This window comes from Chionomys nivalis, chromosome 20, assembly GCF_950005125.1.
Source record: "Chionomys nivalis chromosome 20, mChiNiv1.1, whole genome shotgun sequence".
NCBI lineage: Eukaryota > Metazoa > Chordata > Mammalia > Rodentia > Cricetidae > Chionomys > Chionomys nivalis.
The window spans coordinates 12,933,128-12,956,967 of NC_080105.1; the positions used below are offsets into that span (position 1 = coordinate 12,933,128).

The 23,840-nt window shown below is 39.1% G+C and overlaps 1 protein-coding gene across 5 annotated transcripts in view; it reads left to right on the forward strand.

Annotated features, from left to right (window-relative positions):
• The window catches only part of Psd3 (pleckstrin and Sec7 domain containing 3), a 439,685-nt gene that overhangs the window by 319,309 nt on the left and 96,536 nt on the right, over window positions 1–23,840 (forward strand). Inside the window, exon 1 of one of the 5 annotated variants that reach the window (XM_057753144.1) lies at window positions 4,902–5,306. The exons of the other annotated variants lie outside the window; for them this stretch is intronic. Within the exon in view, the coding sequence (XP_057609127.1) occupies window positions 5,148–5,306 (159 nt within the window). The 5' untranslated portion in view covers window positions 4,902–5,147. Of the gene's footprint in view, window positions 1–4,901; window positions 5,307–23,840 lie in introns of those variants that run through there. 5 annotated transcript variants of the gene reach the window in all.

The window sequence follows — 23,840 nt, forward strand, 5'->3', positions numbered from 1 at the left end:
TGTCACATGATGTCTGGTAAGGAAATCTACACAGTGCATGGGCGGGTGCCTGCCTTCCCCTACTACAGCAACGAACAGAGAACACATGTTTGACTTGGTTTGTAAACTACTACAGATAGTTGATTTTTTTATATCTTCCTTCTAAACTATTTTATGAGTGGTCATCTCCATTTCGTGTCTGAAATGTGTCTCCCCAAATCTGCTTCCATTTCGAGACAATCATTTCCAGCTTTGTTACATCTAGAAAGATGTGTGTTTGTGGTCTATAGCTTTTAAAAGACAAATAGTGTCAGAGACAGCATGTCAACCACCTGTACCCCTAAATAATCCCTCTGGTTCTGGGAAGTAAAAAACCCAGCCATAGTTAGGTCCTGAATCAATCACTTCATGTTTATTCATCTTGAAAATGAAGAGGTTGAAAAATGTAGAGCTCACTAAAAATCAATAAAAAAAGAAAAAAGAAAGCAAATGAAGAGGTCGGAGGTAATTATTTGTATGTCCAAATCTGACAGTGACTTTGAGTCCAAAGGACAAGCTTGGAGGATTATTAATTAGCACCTTTAAAGAGCAGCTGGTCATCTGATGGTCATGTGACAGTCATGGCAGCACCTGCTATCTGTCAGATCAGCATCTTGTCACCTTACCCGCCTCAGTTCCCACAGCGCAATCTGAGGAGCGCAAAGGAAGAAAGGCCTGGGAGCCTTTGAATTGTGGAATTGATAAAACCACCATTCTCTTCTGAGAGTAAGGAAAAATTGCCTCCTTTGACCCCTCACGTCCCACCCAGCTCCTGAACCCTGTAAGCCTCTAGATGATTGATACTTAAAATTCATTTCCATGTTGTCTTCTCTCCACCTTTAATAACTAAATATTTCACTTTTCATTTATTTAGTTCATGTTTAGACTTGGTGGTTTGTTTTAGTATTGTTTGTTTGGTTAATGCTCTATAAGAGTATTTTAGAAAAGAGGGAAGCTTCTGCCTAGATGCCGTTATTGTTCTTCGAGCTATCTCACGTGAGGTCTCCGAACCTTTATGTTTGTTGATGCTCCATTGGAATTCACTATTGCCAGTGAGCTGTCATAACTGAATGGTTCAAAGTTAGCGACATGGTTATATTAAATGGAGTTCATTTCTCAGGGACTCTGTGAGCATTTTATTTATTATTACTACGACTACTATTATTAGCTAAAACTTTCTTAGGAAGGCTTTGGGGACTTATACCCTAAATAGTGTCCTCATTCCCAGAAAGCATCATAATGTGAAGTGCCACCTCACAGCCCTCTGGCTAAGAGTTTTGCCTTGATAGTTTTTCCTACCATTTTGTTCTGTTAATGAAGTCACCTTTGTTTTCTACTGAAGCTTTCATGGAAAGTTATTTTTTGCTGTTAAACAGCTGCTGCTCTCTAGGAGGACTGCCTTTATTTTAATGGAAGTAATCTGTCTGCATAGGCCAGCTAATGTGTAGAACAGGCAAGGCCTCAGAGTAGGCTAGTGCAGAATGGAGCCATGTGAGATGTCTTTGAATTGATGCTTTCAGATTGCATCTAATCGTAAACTGTATGCAGCCATATCAAGGCAGTAGGTAGTAGAAAGGAAGTGTAGGAAAACAAAAATACAATTTGCTTGGAAGGCCATATTGATTAAATATTATATATTGCATCTACATTTTCTGAGTCGTTACTTATTGTAACACAAGATTCATTGAGCAATGGTGGTGCACACCTTTAATTCCAGCATTTGGAGGCAGAGGCAGGCGGATCTCTGTGAGTTTGAGGCCAGCCTGGTCTACAGAGATAGTTCCAGGACTGACTCTCCATAGCTACTGGGAAACCTTGTCTTGAAAAACAGAGAGAGGGAGAGAGAGAGAGAGAGAGAGAGAGAGAGAGAGAGAGAGAGAGAGAGAAAGAGAGGAGAGACAGACAGAGACATAGAGACAGAGAGAGAGAAAATTCAATGTCCAATAGTATCACGTTAATGAAACATAATATACCCATATAATGCAATATTAGACAATTATTATTAATGAATGAGATAGCTTCATATGTGATTAAATAAACAGCGAGAGTATGTTTTCATGTATTGCCCATAATAAGGAAACAGATATATACATATAGTACGTACGGGTTGATTCATCCTGGAAGGATTCATACCAAACATTCTTGGAGAAAGTAGAAATATTAAGCAACCAGAATGGGGAAGAAATTTCAATTGTATGCTCTCTTCTAAGCAAATAAAACCCAAAATTCATGGTCGTTTACTATATTTATTTTTCAAAAGAAGTTAAATTTCTTTAAAAGCAAGGTCTGTGGAATGAAATCTGGTAGGCAAACTTGCCTTGTATTTAAACATTTTGATTATTCTTCAAGTAGTCACTAAGTTGTTCTCCACCAGCTGCTGATGTGGGTTTGAGACAGCTATGACTTTAGACCAAATGAATGTCCTGAGGATGAGGGTTGTAGGGCTCATGATGGAGAATGACTAGGATGGAAATAAGGATTGTTGTAGGAAGGGTAGCTAGTGGAAATCCCTTTGCAAGATAGCTCTTGGGCTGACTCTTGGATAGTGAGAAGCCCACCATGTAGATTTCGGGAGACTTGGGGGTGAGTCAACACAGCTCCTGGAAGAACAGCAAATAATAATCACTGATAAAGGTCCAGAGACGAGACAAGCCCATGTTTTATTCAGATGTGTGCAGGCTTTCGTGCAGTACATTAACCTGCCATGAGGAGATGACAATTGATCTGATTGAGCAGACAGCAATGGGGATAAAGTTTGGGTCAAATGAGGCTAGAATACCAAGAACCCTGAGAAATAGGAACTTGAGTGTTGCTCAGGTGCTCCTAAGAACACGCCTAGAAGGTTAGAGGCCCCATCTGCTCTTAGTCCTTGGACTGTGTCATTGCAGTGGAGCGTGTCACCATACAGAGGTATGTGTTCTGGAACATAGAATACAAGGCAGGGGAAGGAGGAAGGCTTCTCTCTCTAGCTTCAGAAAACCTCACCATATGTGCAGTATTGGAGAGACGGTATCCAATAATATAGCGTAAAATAAGGGCTTGGATCTGGTTGTTTTACAGCATCCTAAGCTGATCATCTCCTCTGTACAGGTGAATGGTGATGCGGTTATTGTAGTTCCTTCTCTGAAATTGTAAGTGTTGAACAGTTTCAAGTAGTTATTAATTACAATCTATATCTAATGCCAGTTGGACACAACAGGGCAAAAATAATAATCCATTTCTTCCATACCTCCAAGAAATGGAGCTGGATATCATATTTTAAGGTATAGTTTCTTTTTTTACTTTTTTAGTAACCAGTTTGGTAGAGAAATGCAAAGGGCCTCAGGAGACATTCTGAATCTGCCTCTGGAGACTGGCAGGTATCCCAAAGCTCTAATGATAAGTGCTTTCTGTTTTGCCCATTCTCTTGGAATTTGTTGTGATGTAGTGCCCTTGTGGTTTCACCTTGGGTGTTACATTGGTTAAATATACTTACTTATCATATGCTCTGGCTATAGTTGTACATATTGTCAATGATTAGCTTTATTACACTGTCACAGTACATGCCCCATAAAATATAAAGCCATTACAATTCCTAATCAATTACTTGAGGTGAGAAAGGTATACCTCATATAAGACAAAGTGATATCATAGACTCTGAACTCCATGCATCCCTAAGGGCAGTAGAGCCCTAAGATCTTCTAAGTATATTTTGATTATTATTTAGAACAAATTACATTTTAATTTGTCACTGTGCTTATAAAACAGTTGAAAACCCAAGGCTTCAAAGACAAGATGGGGAGAGTGAAGGGAAGTGGGACACATTCTGTCATGAGGTGAAAAATCAAAGACTCAAGGATTCTCTTTTTCTGAGCTGGTTGATGAGGGGTTCAACAGTTGAATATCTTAATGTCTAAGGACCTGGTTGTATGATATACAGAATTTTCAAGAATCCAAAAGGAAGTCAGATTTGAGGGTTATAGGGAATCGAGGTAGCATCTTTTGCAGAACTGTTTTTACGTTTACATTTTGCTAATATTTGTTTGCTAGTATTTATGTTAATACCCAAACCAAGACATTTCTCTGCAGCTAACCTGCTGCCTCTGAGATGCTGGACAAGTCAGGTGGTACAACTGAACATTACATCCCAAACTAACTTAGTGTATCATAACTAAATATATCTTGTTCTCTATCAATGTCGAGCTTGTAATTCTTGCTCAGAAAGCAGCACGTTCCCATTTATGGCATTTGTGGCTTTGAAATTTTTCCTTATTGATCTGGATTGACTTTATTGATCTAAGGCATATTTAACACTCTCGTGTTTTTTTTTGTAACTTTCAGTATGACAAGGAGATAAATAACATTCTTCTGCATTTGTCTAACAAGTCAGCAGTACTGTCTTAATACCAGGCTCTCATATTCTAAAGTCATAGGAAACGTTTAATTCTTCTGACAAGCATCACAGTTTGAAATAGGAAAGGAAGGAAAATTATTGATCACCAAGATGCCTTTGTGGCTAACCTTCTGTCACAAGCCTGTAACTGATTGAGCCTATTAACACCCTGACACCCATTTGCATTTCTTTCCCCCTTTTAGAAACGTAGCTCCATCCATTCTTATCCCACATGGTGCCTTGCAGATTACTTGCGACTTTTATTTGTGGTATCTCTTTTGTTGTTGACATTAATGAGATTACTGCACAATATCACAAGAGAAATGGTGTTGCTGTTTGGAATGTTAATGAATTGCTTGCTTAGCCAGTTGCCATTTGTTCCACTGTGTGAATATGGTGTGTGTGTGTGTGTGTGTGTGTGTGTGTGTCTGTGCGCGCGCGCGCGCATGCCTGTGCTCGCTCCCGCGTGTGTGTAAAAGAGCCGAGTAGCAGGGGTGGGATTGCATTTTTTTTTTCCTCTTTGCAGCCAGTGACGTGAGCCGTGCCTGGAACAATCAGACTCGCTGCAAACAGGGTAGTTGAAGATGCTGGGGGAGGCAGCTTGGTGCTTCCTAAGCTAAGGCGATCTCAGAGCTGCTCAGGAGCTGCTTGGAGCTGCTGGAGTACAACCTGCAGAGTTCCTTCAGCATCAGAGCCTGGCAACGGGTAGAAAGTGCCTTCTTATTTCTCTAAACCTGTTCCCTAGTGGACCTTCAAGATGATTGGCGTGAATAGTGTTCAGAGTGCCAGCAAGGTACGGGTGAGGACCTCAGGTTCTGTGAAGTATTCCCGGGAGGATTCTATCCGGCGGCAGTCCCACCGGTCAAAGTCTATGAAAATTTCCAACTCCTCAGAGTTTTCTGCTAAGGAGACCAAGGTAAAGAAATGGCATGTTAAATATTTTTGACAATTGTACGGTGGGATGTCAGGATGCTATGCAGTGTGCCAGAGGGTGGTATGCAGTGACGGGCTGAGAAAGTAACAGGAAGCATAAAATGGCTCTAAGATAATCGGTGAGATTGGGGTGAGCAATGATACCTGAACTCCAGATCGGAGAACCGCTGTGCTGTGTAACAGTCTTGCACAGAGCCAGCTTGTGGAAGAGAAGGGTTGGAAGTGTTCAAACAGCGATGATTCTGGAAACCGGTGGTTGGCACAGTGGTCCTGTTTTAGTCTCAGAATGGTTGCCTTGACAAGTGGCTTTTCAGTGCAGCGTATTTTTAGAACATCAGGAATTTAGAAATATCCTGTGTAATTTTTATCTTTCATTGAGTTCATTTTTTTTTCTTTCCTCTTCCAGTATGTCCCCCTCCCCCAGTCTGTGGAGCTAGTGTACAAAAGTGACCGTGTTCTGCGTGTTGTATTCTCGCTATGTTCATTGCCAGGTGTGTGTAACTGGGAGAAATTCCTTCTTTTGTGTCCCTTACGTATGTGTGTGCTGCTGCCATGCTGCCATTAATAAGACGCCGGTGTTTCGGTGACTCTGAGATAGCATCATGTTGGTTCATGTGGACTGGGAAGGAGTGATTACGTAGTGAAGTGGGCATCTACTACATGCATATTCTTGAGATCCTTCCCACCGCCATCTGTGTGAGCAGGGTACTCAGAAACACTCCCACTCCACAGGTTTAAAAATGGAATGATGGAATCATAGGATCACAGAACTTTGGAGCTGGGGATGTGGATGATTATAACAAGATTCATAGGCTTGAGGATGTGTAGGAAAAGCTCTGGGAGGTGGATCTCTATCATTTCAGCCTTCATATGGGTTCTGTCCAGACCCACTGAAACTGACATCAAGCCTACACCCTTTTACTTGGTGCCACTGCCCTCCTCCACTGCTCCTTCCCAGCTCTTCCTTCTGCCTTATTACAATATTGAAAGACTTTGTCTTAACAAGTGTCACTCAGAATATGATAGGCAATGGATGGTAACTTTAAGAAATGTGCTGATTATCTATTACAGAGGAATCTAACCCCATCAATCATTAGCTAATTGTTTTGGCTCTGATAAGTTTTTCTGAGTTGTTTTTTTTTTCTTAGAGATTTTTAAATTATAGCTTTAGAAAGGAGCATGCATCTTTTGACAGTCTTTTAATGTGACCTGAATGAGTATGTCTTGATTTTTACTGCAACTTTATGCGACCTCCCTTGGTATGATGACTACTGTCCCCTGGTGACGTAGACCTCCAGGGCTTATTACAATATTAAGTAGATGTATGTGATGGTCATCATGGTGATAATTTTTTTTTTTGCAAGGAACACTGATTAGTGTCTCTGGATTTTGTTTTTCATGTCTTAATGTGCATTATATCTATAACATGTAGTCAGATTCCCTGAGAAGTAAGAGATCATCATTATGAATGCTTCTGTAGTCCAAACTCACATCCTGATAAAAATTCAATTATTCTGTACTATTGGTTTGCTCAGAATTAGATTGTATGGTGTAATACTGTAAACTAACAGATACCAAATGAGCAGATTTCTCTAATGCCTTCTCTGTTTGTCAACAATTCCAGCCACTCCTATTTGGTAGGAATATATGCACTTTGGTGAATATTTTAGTCAAGAGTATTATATATACACGTTCCTGATAGAATTATAGTCAAGAGGCCATCACAAGACTTTGACAATTTTAGTCTATTAAAAAAAATACTTTGGAGCATTATATGGTCTTCCGAATTCAAAGTTGTTTGTTCAAGAATATATCTAAACTCCTAGACCCCAGACTCTGTCTCCTTGTACCCCCACCCCTGCCTCTCTGACTTGTATATGTATTCCATTAGAATTAGATTAAATAGATTAAACATTATTATTCATTGGCAATTTTTGTTCACTAAATGAAGTTAACTGAATATCCTAAGTGTTTGCACCCTAAACTGATGCACTGAATTTCATTAAGGACATGTGTCACTACATGGTAACCTGTGTTCTTTACTATACATTTTATTCAAGTGTTAATAATTAAAAGGCTTATTCACTTGACTTGTTTCTAGTAGTAAAATTCTAGTACTTAAAAGCAAATCAGTGTTTTTCTCCTGTTAATCAGGTAAGTAGTTGTTTTTCTTTTTTCTTTTTTGTTATCAGATGGGTAAACAAAGAATGAAAGTTTGTTTAACCTGATGATAAAGTCTGTTCCCTCTACCCCATCTTTCCATTCTTTCCTCCATTCAAGAAAGATAATATTAATTAACTCAGGATAACTTCTAGGATTGAATTCTCTCCCAAACCTCTGCCTAGCCCATTCTAGATAAGGAGAATAGTTTTCATCTTTTCAAAGAGTTTAATTATATGTTTTATAATTTTTGAAAACTGTCATCTTTGATGTCTCTTAACTTCTCTTTTTTGGCCATAAAACTCATTTATTTACATTACTACGAAATCAGTTCATCTGCAGGCCTCACTTTTCATCTGATTATGCAATTTTTTCTTTATATGAAGAAAGTGTTAAAAAGATTTCCAGAAGGGTTAATTATTGCCTTACATTTGATTAAATCTCATTAAAGATTTAACTAAACATTTTAAGTGAAGAAAATTGAATTTTCTACTCTTTGTGCATCATGTTGTCATTGTCTGAGGTAAATGATTTCACCTCCCCAAACATTTTCTATTTTCTGTAGAACACTGCTCTTCGTGGGCCTCCCCTACCCTCTTAAAAAGTGATTCAGTCCTCCTCTCAAAGACTATGACTTTGTCTTTTGCTGGATAATGTTTATATCAAATTCTGGAGCAGATAAAATGTAGAAGAGTCTTATTTTTTTTTAAAGAAGAGTGCTATACATTTGTAGAGACTGGCATTCATTGTCAAAATGTCTCTCTTAACCCTGACTTTGGATTCAACCATTTGTATTTTATCTGATACTGGAGGGTTACCATTAAGCCTCCTGGCCATTAGGTGGCACTACAGACCTTCTTGCTACCAAAGCTAACTGGCTGCTCTGCCTTAAACAAAAATAACAATTTGGATCAATTTGGAAGGTTGATTCTTAACTTTTCTTTACTTGGTTATTTATCCCGTCCATTTATGTATTTTCATGGTTCTGTGTATTGGATATATTCCAGGTTTTACACCTGCTTGGCAACTATCCTACCATGATCTGCATGACCATCCCAGAACATGGTAATTTAAACTTCACTTCCACCAAACATTTCCACATCCCCCCCTTCATCTGGTTAGGTATAAATTACCTGAGTATTTTTAGTTTTCAACTTGCTTAGATTAAGAATGTGAAAGCTTAAAAAAAGAGAAGAATGTGAAACCTGGTTCCATACTTTCATTTGTTTCTCTGTGCCCATCTCTTACCAAACTACCAGATACTTATCTGGGCAAACTCCCAGCGTGACAACGTCATGCTTTATTATGCGGCAGAGGATGAGAATAATATGCATGGGGCACATTGTTGGGGAATAATAGAGCAACACATTAAGAATTCTCTCCCTGATGATTGTGTAAAATGAACTGTTTAAAGACGTTTTTGATAAAATCGCAAAGGAAGTTGAGAAACGTCACATAAATGTCACAGTATTCTTGGGTGGTACATAGTGAAATCATGTACCATCTGCTTTGTGGCCAAGATGCTGCCCAGGCGTAGTGTGGATTCACTCATTAATTATAATTGTTCATCTTCCCAAGACTTTTCTCTGAGTAAATTGCAGGAGTTGAAATATCCTTCTAAGCAAGGTTAAGTTTTGTAATTGTGACAGACTTATACTTTTTCTGTGAAAAAAAGAAAAAAAGGAAAAGAAAAAACAAAAACAAAACCCACAGATCTGTAGACTGAGTTAGCTTCCAGGAAGTTGAGTTTTGTAGCATTTTAGATAAATCTCAGCTCTAGGCAACGTTAACTGTAAACGTGTGAGAGAGAAATGGAAGTGCTTGGCCCCAAGCACTGCTCTGGGAATGCCTGATTCATTGCTTTGGGAAACATGTTGCGGTGATGCTGAAAGGCGCCATCAGCTCTATTCTCTTCGCTCTGCAAAGGCTCTAGTGTGCAGGGTTAGGTAAATGCCAATCACTTCTCCGCCTGTGAGTCAGAGCTCTGTATACAAAGGAACCTGGAACAGACTTTGCAATGCCCCTTTGCAACCTCAGATTTCAGTGGGAGCTGTGCAGACTGATGTCATGGTTTTTCCCTAGATCATTTTTCTTTAGACAGAAGGTTAAATCTGGGAAGGAGATTCTGATCAAATAGGTCATTCCCATCTGCCTGTTTAAAAATGTATATGAAGCCAGGCGGTGGTGGCACACGCCTTTAATCCCAGCACTCAGGAGGCAGAGGCAGGCAAATCTCTGGGAGTTCGAGGCCAGCCTGGTCTACAAGAGCTAGTTCCAGGAAGGACAGGCACCAAAGCTACAGAGAAACCCTGTCTCAAAAAACCAAAAAAAAAAAAAAAAAAAAATGTATATGATATGAAGGAAATACCTCCTCAACTGAAACTGTCTTTACACATATATGTGTGTGTGTGTGTGTGTGTGTATAAAACAAAATATTATATATTTAAACTCTGAAGTTGAGGCAGAACATCTTTCAATTCCTGTTAATTGAAACCTTTTGGACAGATACGATACAGATTAATATGCCCCAATATTAAGAACATCCTAGGTCTTGGTTGAAACCCTGACACAAGAGTCTGGGAAGAGTGAAAAGATTAAGACAATTGTATTCCTAAGCTCTTTTTATAAAGGTTGGCTCTGTCATCTTTACACTATACTTACTGTGTTATAGAAAGTTACATTTTTGCTATAGGTGTGATTCTGCCAGACTCTCATCAATATATTAATCCAGATATATTAATGCTTTGTTGTGTACCTAGGGGAGGCCTTAAGAAGAGACCCAGCTCCCTCAGCTTCTCCTTCAAGTTGTGCCCTTGTCAGTAGCTATGTACCTGCCTCTTCACTTGAGTCAGACTTGCTAAAAAACCAAAAACGTGTCTGCCTTTGGTTGTATTTCTGAGTTTCCAAAGCTCACGGAGTGGCTGGGGTTTGGGGCCTCTGCTCCCCAGCTTGGTGCTCTGAATTTTGTAGACCCTGCAGTCTTTGATGTGAGTTTGCACCATTCCCTAGGACATGTAAATGACTACTTAGGAGCACGTGTTGAACAAACCTTGCTACTGATTGGGTGGCACCTGCTGACTATTGAGCACGATTCCAAGCGGATCATCCACCATCCCAGCTTGATCCGCTTTCCCGTGAGAAAGGGGCATGTGGTGCTGTGCTATCGCGAGTGTCTCTAAAATGACCCTCAGTGCCAACCTGTGCTCCTGTTACGCTGTTCCTGTGAGTCGATGGGTGCTCACCTCCATGTGCCATTTGGACACTGGAAAAGAATTGCCAGTCTGTGCGGTTCTACTTGTCAAGCTCCTGCTCCTGCTCATGGCGAATCGAGGAGGGAGAAAAACACTGTGATAGAGTGAAGAGAGCAGAAGGATGTGCTTTTTCTAGCTGATCATTGTTGAAATCAGGGCAGTGAGAAGGGAAACATAAGAGGACTCACATTCCTTCAGAGCAGCCTGTTAGATGGGGCCTGGCTGGCTCAGCATTCCAGGGCTATATGCTCCTACTCTGTTAGAGGCTATTTTAGAAAAACAATTATTTATTCACTCATAGTGATACAGAAATTGAGTAGCTGACTAAGAAGGCTTTCTCTTCAATTTATCGTTGAAGTTACTCTGCTATCACTAATAGTTATTATTTTGAATTCCAATAGGTCAGTTTTTCATTACTTTTTAAAAATTCAGTTTACCACATTCAAATGGACACTTCTTCAAATGCATGATTTTCTGATTTCAGTTGAATTTGGTCTTGGCAGGAGATTCTTTGGTATGCTTCGTGTCAAAATTTTATGAAAAACACTGAGTGGGGTCCTTTGTGTCTTACCCCAGTTCTCTTCCTGATCTGTTGCTGCTTGTCACTTCCAGTTTAGTTTCCGAAAGTGAAATGCTACTCACAGTGGTGCATACACAGCAGTATGCTCCTTGCCAGACTCAGGTGTTAGAAGTCAAATAATGCTATGTAGACATCCAAATAGTTTCAACTTGCTGATTCTGGGGTAATTTACTAGACCTCTGTGTCCACAGTGAGCACCAAGATTCCCAATCCTAGAGGCCTGCAGCTCATGACAAAGGAGTCAGTCCCGGCTGTATGCTTCCTTACAGTTACCTACTAAGTTACCTACTAAGATCTCCAGTATAAGCAAACCAGATGCATTGGCTTTCCAAACTGGCTGCTTTAGAAAAATGAAGCTTTAATTTTCATGTTATTGGGAACGGTACTCTATAGCCCTGTCTGGCTGGCTTCAAACTCTTGATCCTTTTGTCTTAGTGTCTTGAGTCATAAGATGACAGGTGTGTGTGTCACCATGTCTTGCAAGAAAGCAGTGTTTACTGACACGGGAGGGATAAAGGCAAATAAAATGCCAAATTATTTATGTTGGTTTATGTCACCATTCTTCACTCTTAACACGACTGATCAGTGTTTTGAAGGGTTTTTTTGTGTGCTTTGCTAAACCCATGCTATCTTCTTTTAGGAACAAATAAATTATGTCTTTATCCAGCCAAAACTTAACTATGCTAATTAGTTTAAGAGAACAATGCCTTTTTATTTTTGTGTCTTCAAAAACTCGACTGAAATCTTGAGGGAGGAAATCATAGATCTTCAAGGAGAGGGCAAATGAGAGGACACCCTAAAGATGACAAAATATTTGGAAGCTGAAAAGCAGACCTTCTTAGCTTTTAGTCCCCAGGAAAGAGCTGAAGCACAGGAACCGGGAGAGTGAGCTAATACAGCTGGTCCCCAGGGAGGTAGGCCCTGGCCACAGACTCCCCCTGCTAAAGGCTCTAGAGTCAGAAACCCTAAATGCCTTACCCTACCTTGTGTTTCCAGTGCCCCTCCCCGTCCCTGCATTTTCTGTTCATCTTGGGCACTGAGTTATCCAGGGGCTTCATGCTTAAATCAGGCCCATTTTGAGGCCCACAGTGAGATCCCCACGTGGAAAATAGCAGTGATGAGTGATGTATCAAATAGTTCAGGAAGGGAATCCCTGCCCCCTCTCCTCCCTCAGGTATATTTTCTCAGAAGTAAAGAGAAGACAGGAAGTTGAATAGCACAAGGGGAGGGGAACTCCAGGAACATGATTGAGGAAAGCCCTGGACCACGTCTGTGAAGGAGATGGAAACAGCAGCTAAGACAGAAAATGTGGAAGATTCTAGCCCTAACTCTGACCTAATATCTGGCATGGAGTTCTGCAGAGATAGAGACTGGAAATTTGATGGAAGATAGCTGAGGTGAATTGAAGACGGGTTTCTTGAAAACACATTTAATGTGGCCAGCAAAATGAGGTTTGATTAGTTCTATGGTAAACAAAACAAAACAAAAAAAAAAAAACCCTACTTTTTAAAAGGGCTATACTGTACCACATTGCTTAGGTATGATTTCTATCAGTATTGTCATTGTAACATAGACACTGACAATTGATGACTCTCCAGATTGTGAGGGGTTATAATTCTAATCCATTAGGGAAGCAGAGAAATATTTGTAAACATAACATATATCTCTGTGTGTGTGTGTCTGTGGGTACATATGTATATATGGCACACAGAATACACACAAACACACATATAATTTGTTTTGATGGAATGGTAATAATAAGTGTTGTGTTCTTTTATTTTTTAAAAAAAAATATACTACTATCTTAACAAAAGAAAAATCCCAACAATTCTGTGTACTTCCTGAAATTTCTTTTGAAAGTTCTCTTGTTTACGAAATCTAAGTGCCTGGTATTCACTAAATTTAATTGTTTAATTCAGCTGTATTGATAGTTTTGAATAAAATCTTTTTCCATTCATATTTGGCTTTGTTGCTTTTTCTAATGTATGGAAATGACAAGGAGCAGATTCCAGGTTTGGTGTCCCTTCTAAATGAACTGTCCTCTGGGGTTGTTTTTTTAGAAGCCATTTATTAAAATGAGATCAGCTTGTTTGCCCAGAATAATGCTTTCTTTAATAACAGTGCACATTAATTTTATGATCATCTCCATAATCATTAAATATAATTGATCTTTTTCTTACGTATTTAAAAATATTGCATGTAATTACAAGATCTTTTAAAATTTATGTGTCTCTTATATTTCAGATTGTAAAAGGATTCTTTCTTTTGACTTCTGTCTGCTACCTCTCAACAAATAGGATTATCAAACAAAAGATCTTATAGCAGATCATAGCAAGTGCTGTCTAGAACTCTCTCTGAAAATGTAGGCTATGGTTATATTTTTCAAGCAAGTATTAGCTGTCCAAGTATAGAGAACCTTTTTGATAAATAGCACTCCAGAGGATCGGGGGTAAGCGTTAGAAATGAAATCAAGAAATGTCTATGATCCCAGTGAACTTGGGGCTTATGAAGTGCTGCATTTGCTGAAGAACATCTTCAAAGTCAGCCTTCCACTCCCTAAGTCTGTAAGTGCATACAGTTTTATTTTAGTCTTTCAGACTGTATAAAGTTTTCTGCATAAATCACATTCACATAAGGTTTGAAGACACTTGTGTCTAACATCTATAACGAGCTGAGAAAAGATACGGGTACTTTTATATGTTCCTGTCATTCTCTCTCTATTTCAGTCAACTAAAAGAGAATGCCTCTTCTCTCTGGGTCGCATACCTTCTTCTGGAGCAAGTGTTAATATCATCCTGGCACCACCATTTGGGAGACTAGCATAAAGAGAATGTAAAATACTCAACTAAAAAGGAGCCTAGGGTCTGACTCCTGTACTCAAGTTCTTACTACCCAAAGGTCACCAAAGTTAACCAATATGACTACAAAGCAGCCAGATAAATTAGGTTATTTCAAATAACAATTTTTCCTGTGTCTAATATGAAATTTGGGGGCATATTTACACTGAAAAGACTCATTCAAGCTAAAATTTAGTCAGACATCCTGCTTTTGGTCAGGCATTCAACACCCTGTAGCAAGTATCAGCTCTCCAGCTTCCAGATTAATGAAGCCAAATAATCACACTGGCTTCATTATTTCCAGCTTTGCTGATTTCCTAGACCAGTAAGTCTGTATAGTCATACTTGTGATATTGAGCAAGGATTTTTAAAAAGTACTAAGTTCAAGATAATTTATGGAGTATTGTCAGGACTAAAATTAGACGACAGGAGATGGCATCTACAGAGTTTAAATCTAATGTCATCTGTATTTTAGTTAAGTGATGTATGTGTGGTATGTTAGATATTTAACAGCACAGAAGACTGTATATAAAAATCGTTTTTTGCCCTCCCATCCCCAAGTTGCCCTCACCAAGGAAAATCAGTAGTAGCGCTGCAGTAGTTTGTTGTCATTGTTTTGTTTGTGTCTCTATGGAGCCACAGTTTTCCATTAAATGGAAACAGACCCTAGACTTTGCTTTCCTATTTACTTTTGACAACATATTCTGGTATATTTCCTAAAACTGTATTTAAATAAATATTGGTGGGAAAGGTTGTGTTGCTGGTGTTGCTATTGAAACAGTTTTTCTACTCACTCAAACATTAATGCTTAAATTGTGCAGAAATGAGCTGCCCTTCTCTCATAATTTAAGAAGGTAGCATGACACAACCCCATTCTGCCACTGCTGTCACCCAGCCCCAGTTACATCTCCTACCTGAACACTAGCAATCTCACGACTCTCTCACGCCTTCTGCCACCCCTCTGCAGCAGAAGCCGGGACAATCTTAAAATCATGACTTAGAGCAGGCCACTCATCTGTTTGGGATAATCCACTGCTTGCCCAGCTTGCGTAGAAGAAACGTCTAATTGTTTCTAGTTAAAAACCCTATGGACCCCAATTGTCTGCTGTCCTCCAGAAAAAAGGTTTCCACACCCAAGGACCACTGCATCCAACCACATCTCCTTTGTGTCTGTTTTCTTGAGGGCTTTTCTCACTCAATTTTTTCTACAGAAGCTCACCCTTTCTTCCAGATTTTGTACTGCATGTGGGTTGTGTTTTATTTTCCTTGCAGAATGACGTTCTCTGACCATCTAGTCTAAAACTGATCCTTTGAGTTATCTATATTATTTTAATCATATTTTAATAATTAACTGAAACCACTAGAGTTACCAAAATTATTCTTACCTTTTTAAATTTTTTTCAACCTCAGTGAAATCTAAATCTTTTGTTTGAACCTGTGAACATAGTCTTTGTTAGCTGAATCTGTAAATAAATGCATGTCTTTAAGAAAAGATTAATGTATACTGTTAGAAGAATAATAGGGTGTGTTGGCATAAACTTGTAATCCCACCTCCTTGGGATCACATTGTCCACATTATTTTTTGAGACAAGATCTCTCATTGAACCTGAAGCTTGGTTGATTTGGCCACAATGGATGTGCAAGAAGGGATCCTCCTGTCTCTTGCTACCCACTACTGAAACATGATCATGTTACACCTGGCTTTTAAAATGGGTGCTAGGGACCTGAACTCAGCTCCTTGTGCTTGAATGCCAAGCACTTTGTTTGCTGAGTCATTTCCCCAGCTTCAGTTTTAAAACTTTTAGTGGACAGAAGTGAAGAGGACTGTGAGACAGAGTCTACTAGGCAACAGAAGAGAGTTAAAGATTCTAGCTGCCAGGATTTGAATTGGAGAGCTAAATAGAGTTTATAAGTATTAGATTTTTTAATATTCATATTTTGCAGTTTTAGAAAAAGAGAAATATTGTTATGCACTTATCAGATAGATATACTTCCCCAGTATAACAGAAAAGGTAGTAAAAGGATAGTAATTTTGCTTAATGCTTTATGCTGAAGTTATTTTAAGGTGTTTGATGGATATGCCTATGAAGTGTTTGGAAATTGTTTTCTCAAAAAGGTTAAGTACCAAAGGTAGGTAGTTTAGTCTACAACAATAAGTTAGTCACTGCTGCCTATTCTAATTTGTACTGTAACATTCTTTTACTTTAAGTGTATGTTTCTCAAACAACTTAGATATTTTTCCATACTTTTTTTCTGATGCAGTCTTCAGGTTAATTAATATTTTACTGCATCTGATAATGTATTATATGTTTGAGGCCTAGTGACTTTTCATTTTGATGTTCTTGTGATTTCATATGCTGTATTCTTCAAGCAATAAAATTCTGATGTGTTTTATAAAAAAAAAAGAATAGCTTGGGCAGCATAGTGGGACCTTGTCTTAAAATAAGAAAGGGAGTGTGAAGGCAAGGGTATGACTCAGTGGAAGAGTCTCTGACTAGCCTGTGTGTAGCCCCGTGTTTAATCCCAGTAGAGAAAACAAAACCCAAACTGTACAAGTGTCACACACTGGTGATCATATTACAAACACAAACCGAAGTCTTCAGTAGCTACAGAATCTCATCTTTGCTGTTTCAATACGTGTAGTATACTATCTACTCAACTGTGAAAATGTGTCATATACTATACAATAAAAAGTTATTCTGTTCGGTTAGTAGTAGTCACTCAGCTATTTCCCCTACATTTATTAGTCTCTTTTGTGGTATTTGCTGTTATTATTGTGTGGCAGGTTACTTTATGTATGTAGACATTAGCTACATTCTTTCTCATGCATTTGATGTGTGTCCAGTCAGACTAAGTGAAAGGAACATGTGTAAAAAGTCTCCTTGACAGTCATTGTGTGTGTGGGATAGCACCTGTTGTGAAATGGCTAGACCATCAAGGAATGCCAGGTAAAACAGCTGCTCAGAAGTTTGAGTCTAAATCATCATTCATTGGGAATGTCACTGTATCTATTTAACTCTTACTATTTATTCTCTACAGTTTTCTAATCAACTCTGTCTACTAAAAGCTTCAAAACTGGACCTGGGAAGATGACTCAGCCAGTAAAGTGCTTGCTGTTCAAGCATGAGGGTCTGAGTTCAGATCCCAAGCACCTGTTTAAAAAGCCAGGTGCAGCATGTCCACATTCTCGGTGCTGAGTGCTGGGTAGGAAGAGACTGGGGGATTCCTCAGCTTGTTGCACTATCAGCCAGGCCATTTCAGCGTATCAGCTAAGCTTCAGGTTCGTGAGAGGTCATGTCTTAAGAAATAAGGTGGAGAGTGATTGGGGAAGGTGTCCTCTGTCAACCCATGGTCTCCATGTGTACATGGGTAAAAGAACGCACATGCGCAAACACAGACACTAATAAATAAGTTTAAAAATCAGAGTTCCAAAGGTTACATGTTGTATGAATTTGTGTGTGCCATAAAGGTCTTTGTGGCTGTTTTTCTGTGTTTATCTACAATTGAACATGTGCCACTTTTGAATAATTTTCTTTTGTTTTACCTATGAAAAAAAGCCAGAACCCAGGGTAGTGATGCTGCCTTCCTACAAAGCTAAGATCTGCGGACTAACTACTGTTCTGCCGCAGCTTTTCCCTCTACCTGGGGTGGCTCCTCAGCGGCTGAACTGGCGGGAGTTTGTGTCTACAGTTTGAGCAAGAGAGTTGATTAGGAGGGGATATGAGAGAAGTTTTTGGAGTTGATGTTTATGTTCTGTAACTTAATTGGAATATGAATGCACTTGTCAGAATGTATTTAAAGGTACATTTAAGATGTATAAAGTTCACTTTGTATCAGTTATATCTGAAAAGACTGTAAGCAGACATTGCAAAGTTTAAATAATGCTGGTATATGTCAAAGTGAAGTGAAGTATGCTGATATCCACCACATGCCTTTTTATTGTTGTTACTTTGAAACAGGATTGTATGTTTCCCTTGCTGGACTTGAGCTTGCTACATAACCTGGCCGGCCTTGAACTCTTGATCCTCCTGATTTCCTGTCACAAGCATTAGGATTGCAGGAATTCTCCCTGCGATGCCTGGCCACTGTGTACTTTTAAATACACTGAGAAATAAGATGGAGTGATGAAATGGCAGGATGAGTGCATAGATCATAATTAGGCGATAAGACAAATAACATAAATTCACTGTAAATGCAAATGAGGGGTATATCTGTTACAGTATATAATTCCGTCAATTTATAAACAATGAAAATTCTGTAGTAAAATTACAGGAGAAACAAGGGTATTTTACTCATAGGAATCTACTCCATAGAGGTAACAGTTTTAAACTATAATAAAATAGATAATATACATTAATCTTTGAGGTATATACTTGGTATTTGGGATTAGAAATGCTACCAGTTAATGATGACAAAAAAAAATGTTAGTGGAGAATGCAAGGAAGGGGATGTGTGCAAGAACGAGGAAAAGAGCTGATTTCTTTGTGTGCTCCAAGTAAAGTCATAGACTGAGAGAGCTGCAGGGAGCCAAGGAAGGTAACTGTGTACGAGCCTCTCAGACTGCATATGTAGAAAGCATGCCAGTTTGTTAGCTTCCCAATGTCACTGTGGCCAAAATACCCAAGAAAACCAACTAAAGAACAAAAGTATCTTTGACTCATAGTTGCATAGGGTTCAGTCCATGGAACTTGTCCCCATTACTCTGTGCAGAACAGTAGTGGAGTATCGTCTTCACCTCATGGCGTGTAGGAAAAAAGAAAGAACTACAGGAAGAAGTCAGAACAAGGTATAATCCCCATAACAGTTGCCTCAAGTTATCTCTTTCCTGCGACTAATGTCCATCTCCTACTTTCCACCACCTCCATTTATGTCAACATATCATGACTCCACCAAGAGATGAATTGAAGGGCTGAAGAAATGTCCCAGTTGGTCCTCATGCAAGCCCACATGAAAACTGAATATGGCGGTGCATCTCTGTAATTATGAGTGCTCTCCAGTGGCATGGAAGTGGGTGGATCCTTGGAAATCACTGGCCAGTAAACCTACCTTAGCTGATGAGCCTCAGGTTCAGTGAGAGACAGTGTTTCCAAAGCTAGTGGAGAAAAATGGGAAAAGACACTGGGTATTGACTCCTGGTCTCCATGAGCACCCACATGGATAGGCACACATGTACACATATGCACACATGCACACACACACACACATGAGGGGCAGTCAACCCACTTATTAGGACAGAACACTTATAATCTTAGTTGTCTCTGGAAAAACTGTTACAGACACAGTCAGAAATGTATTGGCAATCAAGATTAACCATCAGCTAATCAAATAATCTATTTGCAATAGACAATTTAAAGCAGGTGTCCCACCTCTACCTCTCATGTTCTTAGCTGTTTTTCTCTGCTTCTCTTTTTGATGAATTTTTCTTTGCATAAATAAAACAATGTCATTTATTAAACCCAGTGTGTGAAAGTGTCTTGTATATTGTATGTGGAAAGAAGTAAATTAATAGAGCCTGTCAGGTGACTAATTCTCAGCTAGGTAAAGTCAGCCAGGGTTAGCAGCGATTTTGTATTCCTTATGTAGGAGACCATTGAAGGCAGAATAAGGGGAGGTTCATCTGTACCTGGCATGATGCCTTCATAGCCTTTACAAACTGCTCAAAAATGCTTATTACATGATGAATTGTTTATTACTCTACCTCATATTCATTCCCATTAAGGTACGGGCTTTGACATTTTACTAAGCGGTATGTATCGGTGATGAGATGTCCATTTGTGGTTAGCTATCCTAGTGGCTGCTATTCTGGTTTGTACATGCATCATAGCAGAAAGTTAAGTTAATTGCACAGGACATAGATTTTTTGCATCGGACATAGATTTTGGCGCTGTTTACCTGATGAGTTGGTAAAAAAAAAATTGAATCTGATTGTAGATATGGAAAAACACAAGCCAGATTTAGACATGCATTTGTTAGTTTGAATGTGAGCCAAAGAGAGATATGGCCTCTAGAGGGCTTGTGATTTTTATCTTCTTTAAAGTGGCATGTCCTTTAGACTTGGGTGCATTCCAGTGGACTCGGGGATATGGGTATTTATACAGAACCAGAATCTCATTTTCACTGCACACTGAAAAACATTCTCTGTAAATGGATCCATTGGGAAGGTCTCATTAGGTTTCAATTTCTTCTCTATTTTCACCTCTATCTGATGGTTACCTTCAGCCACCTAAAGAAACAAAAGGCAAAATTCTCATCAATCACTGCATTTTATACATCTCAGAGGTGTAAGAAGACTATAGGGTTGAAGGTGCAAAAAGAGAATCAATTCCAAATGCTAGTTTGGCAAGGTAATGCTGCTCTTCAGTATAAAGGCAGAGAAGATCAGAGAACACGCGTGGACCGTTGACCTTAATATAGTATGAGATTTTTTTCCATGATGTTTGACATTTGTCTGACAACTATAGTTAAACTATAAATTTAAGCTAAGTCCTCCTCTTTTCTCCTCCACTTTTTTCCTCACCTCCTAAGGATTTCAGTCCTCAGGTAGGATGGCCTCTAACTTGGGACAACATTCTCTTTTTGGCCTTCTGAGTTTGGGGATTACAGGTCCAGCAAGCATGTCTTTTTCAAATATGCTTTTCTCTGGTATCTCTGTAAAAGTTGGCATATTTAACTCTATACATAAAAATCAGTTTCATTCAAAATGCATGCATGAGTTACCATTGCATTTGGAAAAAGGATTCATGGCCTTGGCGATGGTAGTGTAACTTCAGTGGTATAAATTCCACTGTGATCACTATCAGTTCTGCTAAAAATGGAAGCTGGGTACCATCTCTCATGCTTTTCATAATTATTCAGGATCCACTGAGGAAAATCCACCATTGGAATTTAGAGATGTTTTAGCTAAAGTGCATGTGTTCCATCAACTACACAAAATGTGCTTCTGGAGAAACAGTGAGACTTCTGATTATACAATGTGGTAATGGGAAGAGATTGCAGAGCCTGTGTGGGCTGCCAGTGAGGTGCTAAGCTTTGAATAAAATGGCACTTTATCATCTTTGAGAAGCAATCAGGAGTGAGGAACAAAGACTTAAAAGTAAATTTAGACCAAATTCCCATACTTCTGTAATTCAAGTATTTGTTTTGCTTTCTCGTGCTTTAGATTGATCACCTTCATATTAGAAGAACTGCCTGTCCTGTTCAGTGTCAGTAGGAGGGTCACTCAATAGTTCCTGGGGTAAGGTGCAGGAACTTTGGTTAGAAACCAAATTTTTAAACTCAGAGAACAGTGACTTTTCACATAGCATCTGAGAGGCATTTGAAATATTTGCTGGTAATTCATGCAGAATCCTCCAGGAAAGCTCTAGAGATCTGGGCTAGGGTCCAAAATTTTAAATTCCCTTGATTTATAAAACTTACTTGACAGATTTTGGTATATACGCTCATACTTTCAGATCATATCTATAAAGTAAAAGATACTTTTATATAGGGCTAGCATGTAAATATTTCTTAAAATTGCCTTTATTAAGTTATCTGCCTTTCATTTATACCCTAGTGCATTGGTTTTCTGTGACTGCTGTAAGAAGTGACCACAAACACATTGCATATTAAAAAGTGCAGAAATATATCCTCTCACAGTTTAGGAGACTGGAAAACTGTGAGGTTCATGTGAAGACAGGGCTGCACTTCCTCTGAAATGTCAAAGGAGAATCTGTTTCTTTCTTCGGGGTTGCAGGGAATCCTGGCTAATGACTTCATCACTTCACCATCCTGGTTCCTTTTTCTTCTGCCTTCTCTTCTGCTTCTTTAAATTGCCCTCAGCGTTCTTCTTGTAAAGATACTTGTGATTACATTTAGAGCCCACCCACAGACTTTTCCCATCACAAACTCTTTAAATTTGATCTAAAGATTTTTTTTGCCATATAAGGAAATATTCAGAGATTTTTTTTTTTTTAAGAATTGGGACATAGGCATCTTTGGGTGGTAGGCTATTCAGCCTCCACAGCAAGCATCACCTCACTGTGTGGGTATCCATATGGGTGGGTCCTGTGGTACTTTTCTCCCACTTTACCCTCACTGTCAATGCAAGGGGAGGTGGACAGCCTGCCAGGACAGTGTTAATCCACAAACCCTCATGTCTTCACTCTGCTAGATAGTTCTTTATAGCTATGTGAAGGGTTAACAACCCACACCATGTGTGTATTGGGCTGGAGGGAGAGAGAGAAAATCATATATAAAGATCAATGCTGTGTGTCTTCTTACTCAGGCATTCTCCATTTTATTTACTGAATCTGGAGCTCACTGATTCAGCTAGACAAGAGAGTAACAGGAAGCTTCTCATAGTTACTAGAGTTACAGATGCATGCTCCATACATGGCATTTTTTTAAAATGTAGGTGCTAAGTATACTAATTGAAGTCCCCTCTGCTTAGATGGTGTGAACTTTATTAACTGAGCCATCTTTTCAGGCCCAAGGGTTATTTTGTTGAGCTGTAGCCTGCACCTCCAGTTTTAGCCACTCACGTGGCCAGTACATTTGATTAGAAGTGGATTGAGAGTACAGGCCATTTTAGCAAGCGTTTCCTCACTGGCACAGGTACTTGAAGCATGTGTCCTAGCAACGGTGACTCTTCTGTGAAGCTTATCTTTTAAGATTAGATTACATGCCTCTTTTCCCAGTACATGGGAGCTAGAGAAGTTTAAGATCATTCTCAGCTATGAAGTGAGTTGGAGAACAACTTGAGCTATATGAGACTGCCTCAAAAAAAGCAAAGGAAATCTTAGTTCTTACGTGTCATGTTAGTGTGGATTGGCAGAGAGTCACCTGGTGTCTCTCTTCCTGTGCAACAGAAAGACAATAAAAGAATAAAGGTGATAGTATAGATTGGGCAACCCTTGTCTAAAATGCTTGGTCCAAAAATGTTTCAGACTTTTTTCATGTATTGGAGCATTTGCACATAAAATATTCAATGTTTGCATGTCTTACATATGATCTTGGGAAAGAATCCAAATCTGAAATTAATATTTTTCTGGTAGACATTATGTACTGTCTGAAGGCATGCTTTCAGAGGACTTATAATAATTTTGTTCATTTTTTTTTTTTACCGTTTTTGAGAAAAAGCCTCACTATATAGCTCAGGGTGACCCTGAAATTTTTATTAGTTCAGGCTTATCTGAAACTTACGGTTAACCTTTTTCAGCTTCCCTTGTGCTTATGTTATACTTCTCCCGGTCTAAAACTAAGATTCATGGTGTAGACTTTTCCGTTTGTGGCATTGTGTTAGAGTTTTAAGATCTTCTCATTTGGAGCTCTTGTGGTTGGTTTGTTTGGTTGGGTTTTTTGGGGGGGGGAGGTGAAGGGTGTTTTTTTATTGTTTTGCTTTTTTATTAGAGTTGCACTGGTTACTTTCCTTGTCACTTAGACAAAATCTGTAGTTTCAGTGTATTTCTGCTAAATTTGGATGAGCATTGATAAGGGAATTTGCTGTGGAAATAGTCTTTTTACTGACATGTGACACTCAACCTTCTGAAGCCTTCCTTCCCTCATCTGACGAGTGGTCAAGTGGCAGCCGATCCTCCTCTCCTGTCTCAGAGTAGAGAGCTTTTGCTGAACATTCAAGCTCTAACAGATCCAAGATTTTATTGAGAAAAAGTTCTAGCCTCATAGGTTTTACTGTTTTTTTTTCTGTTTTA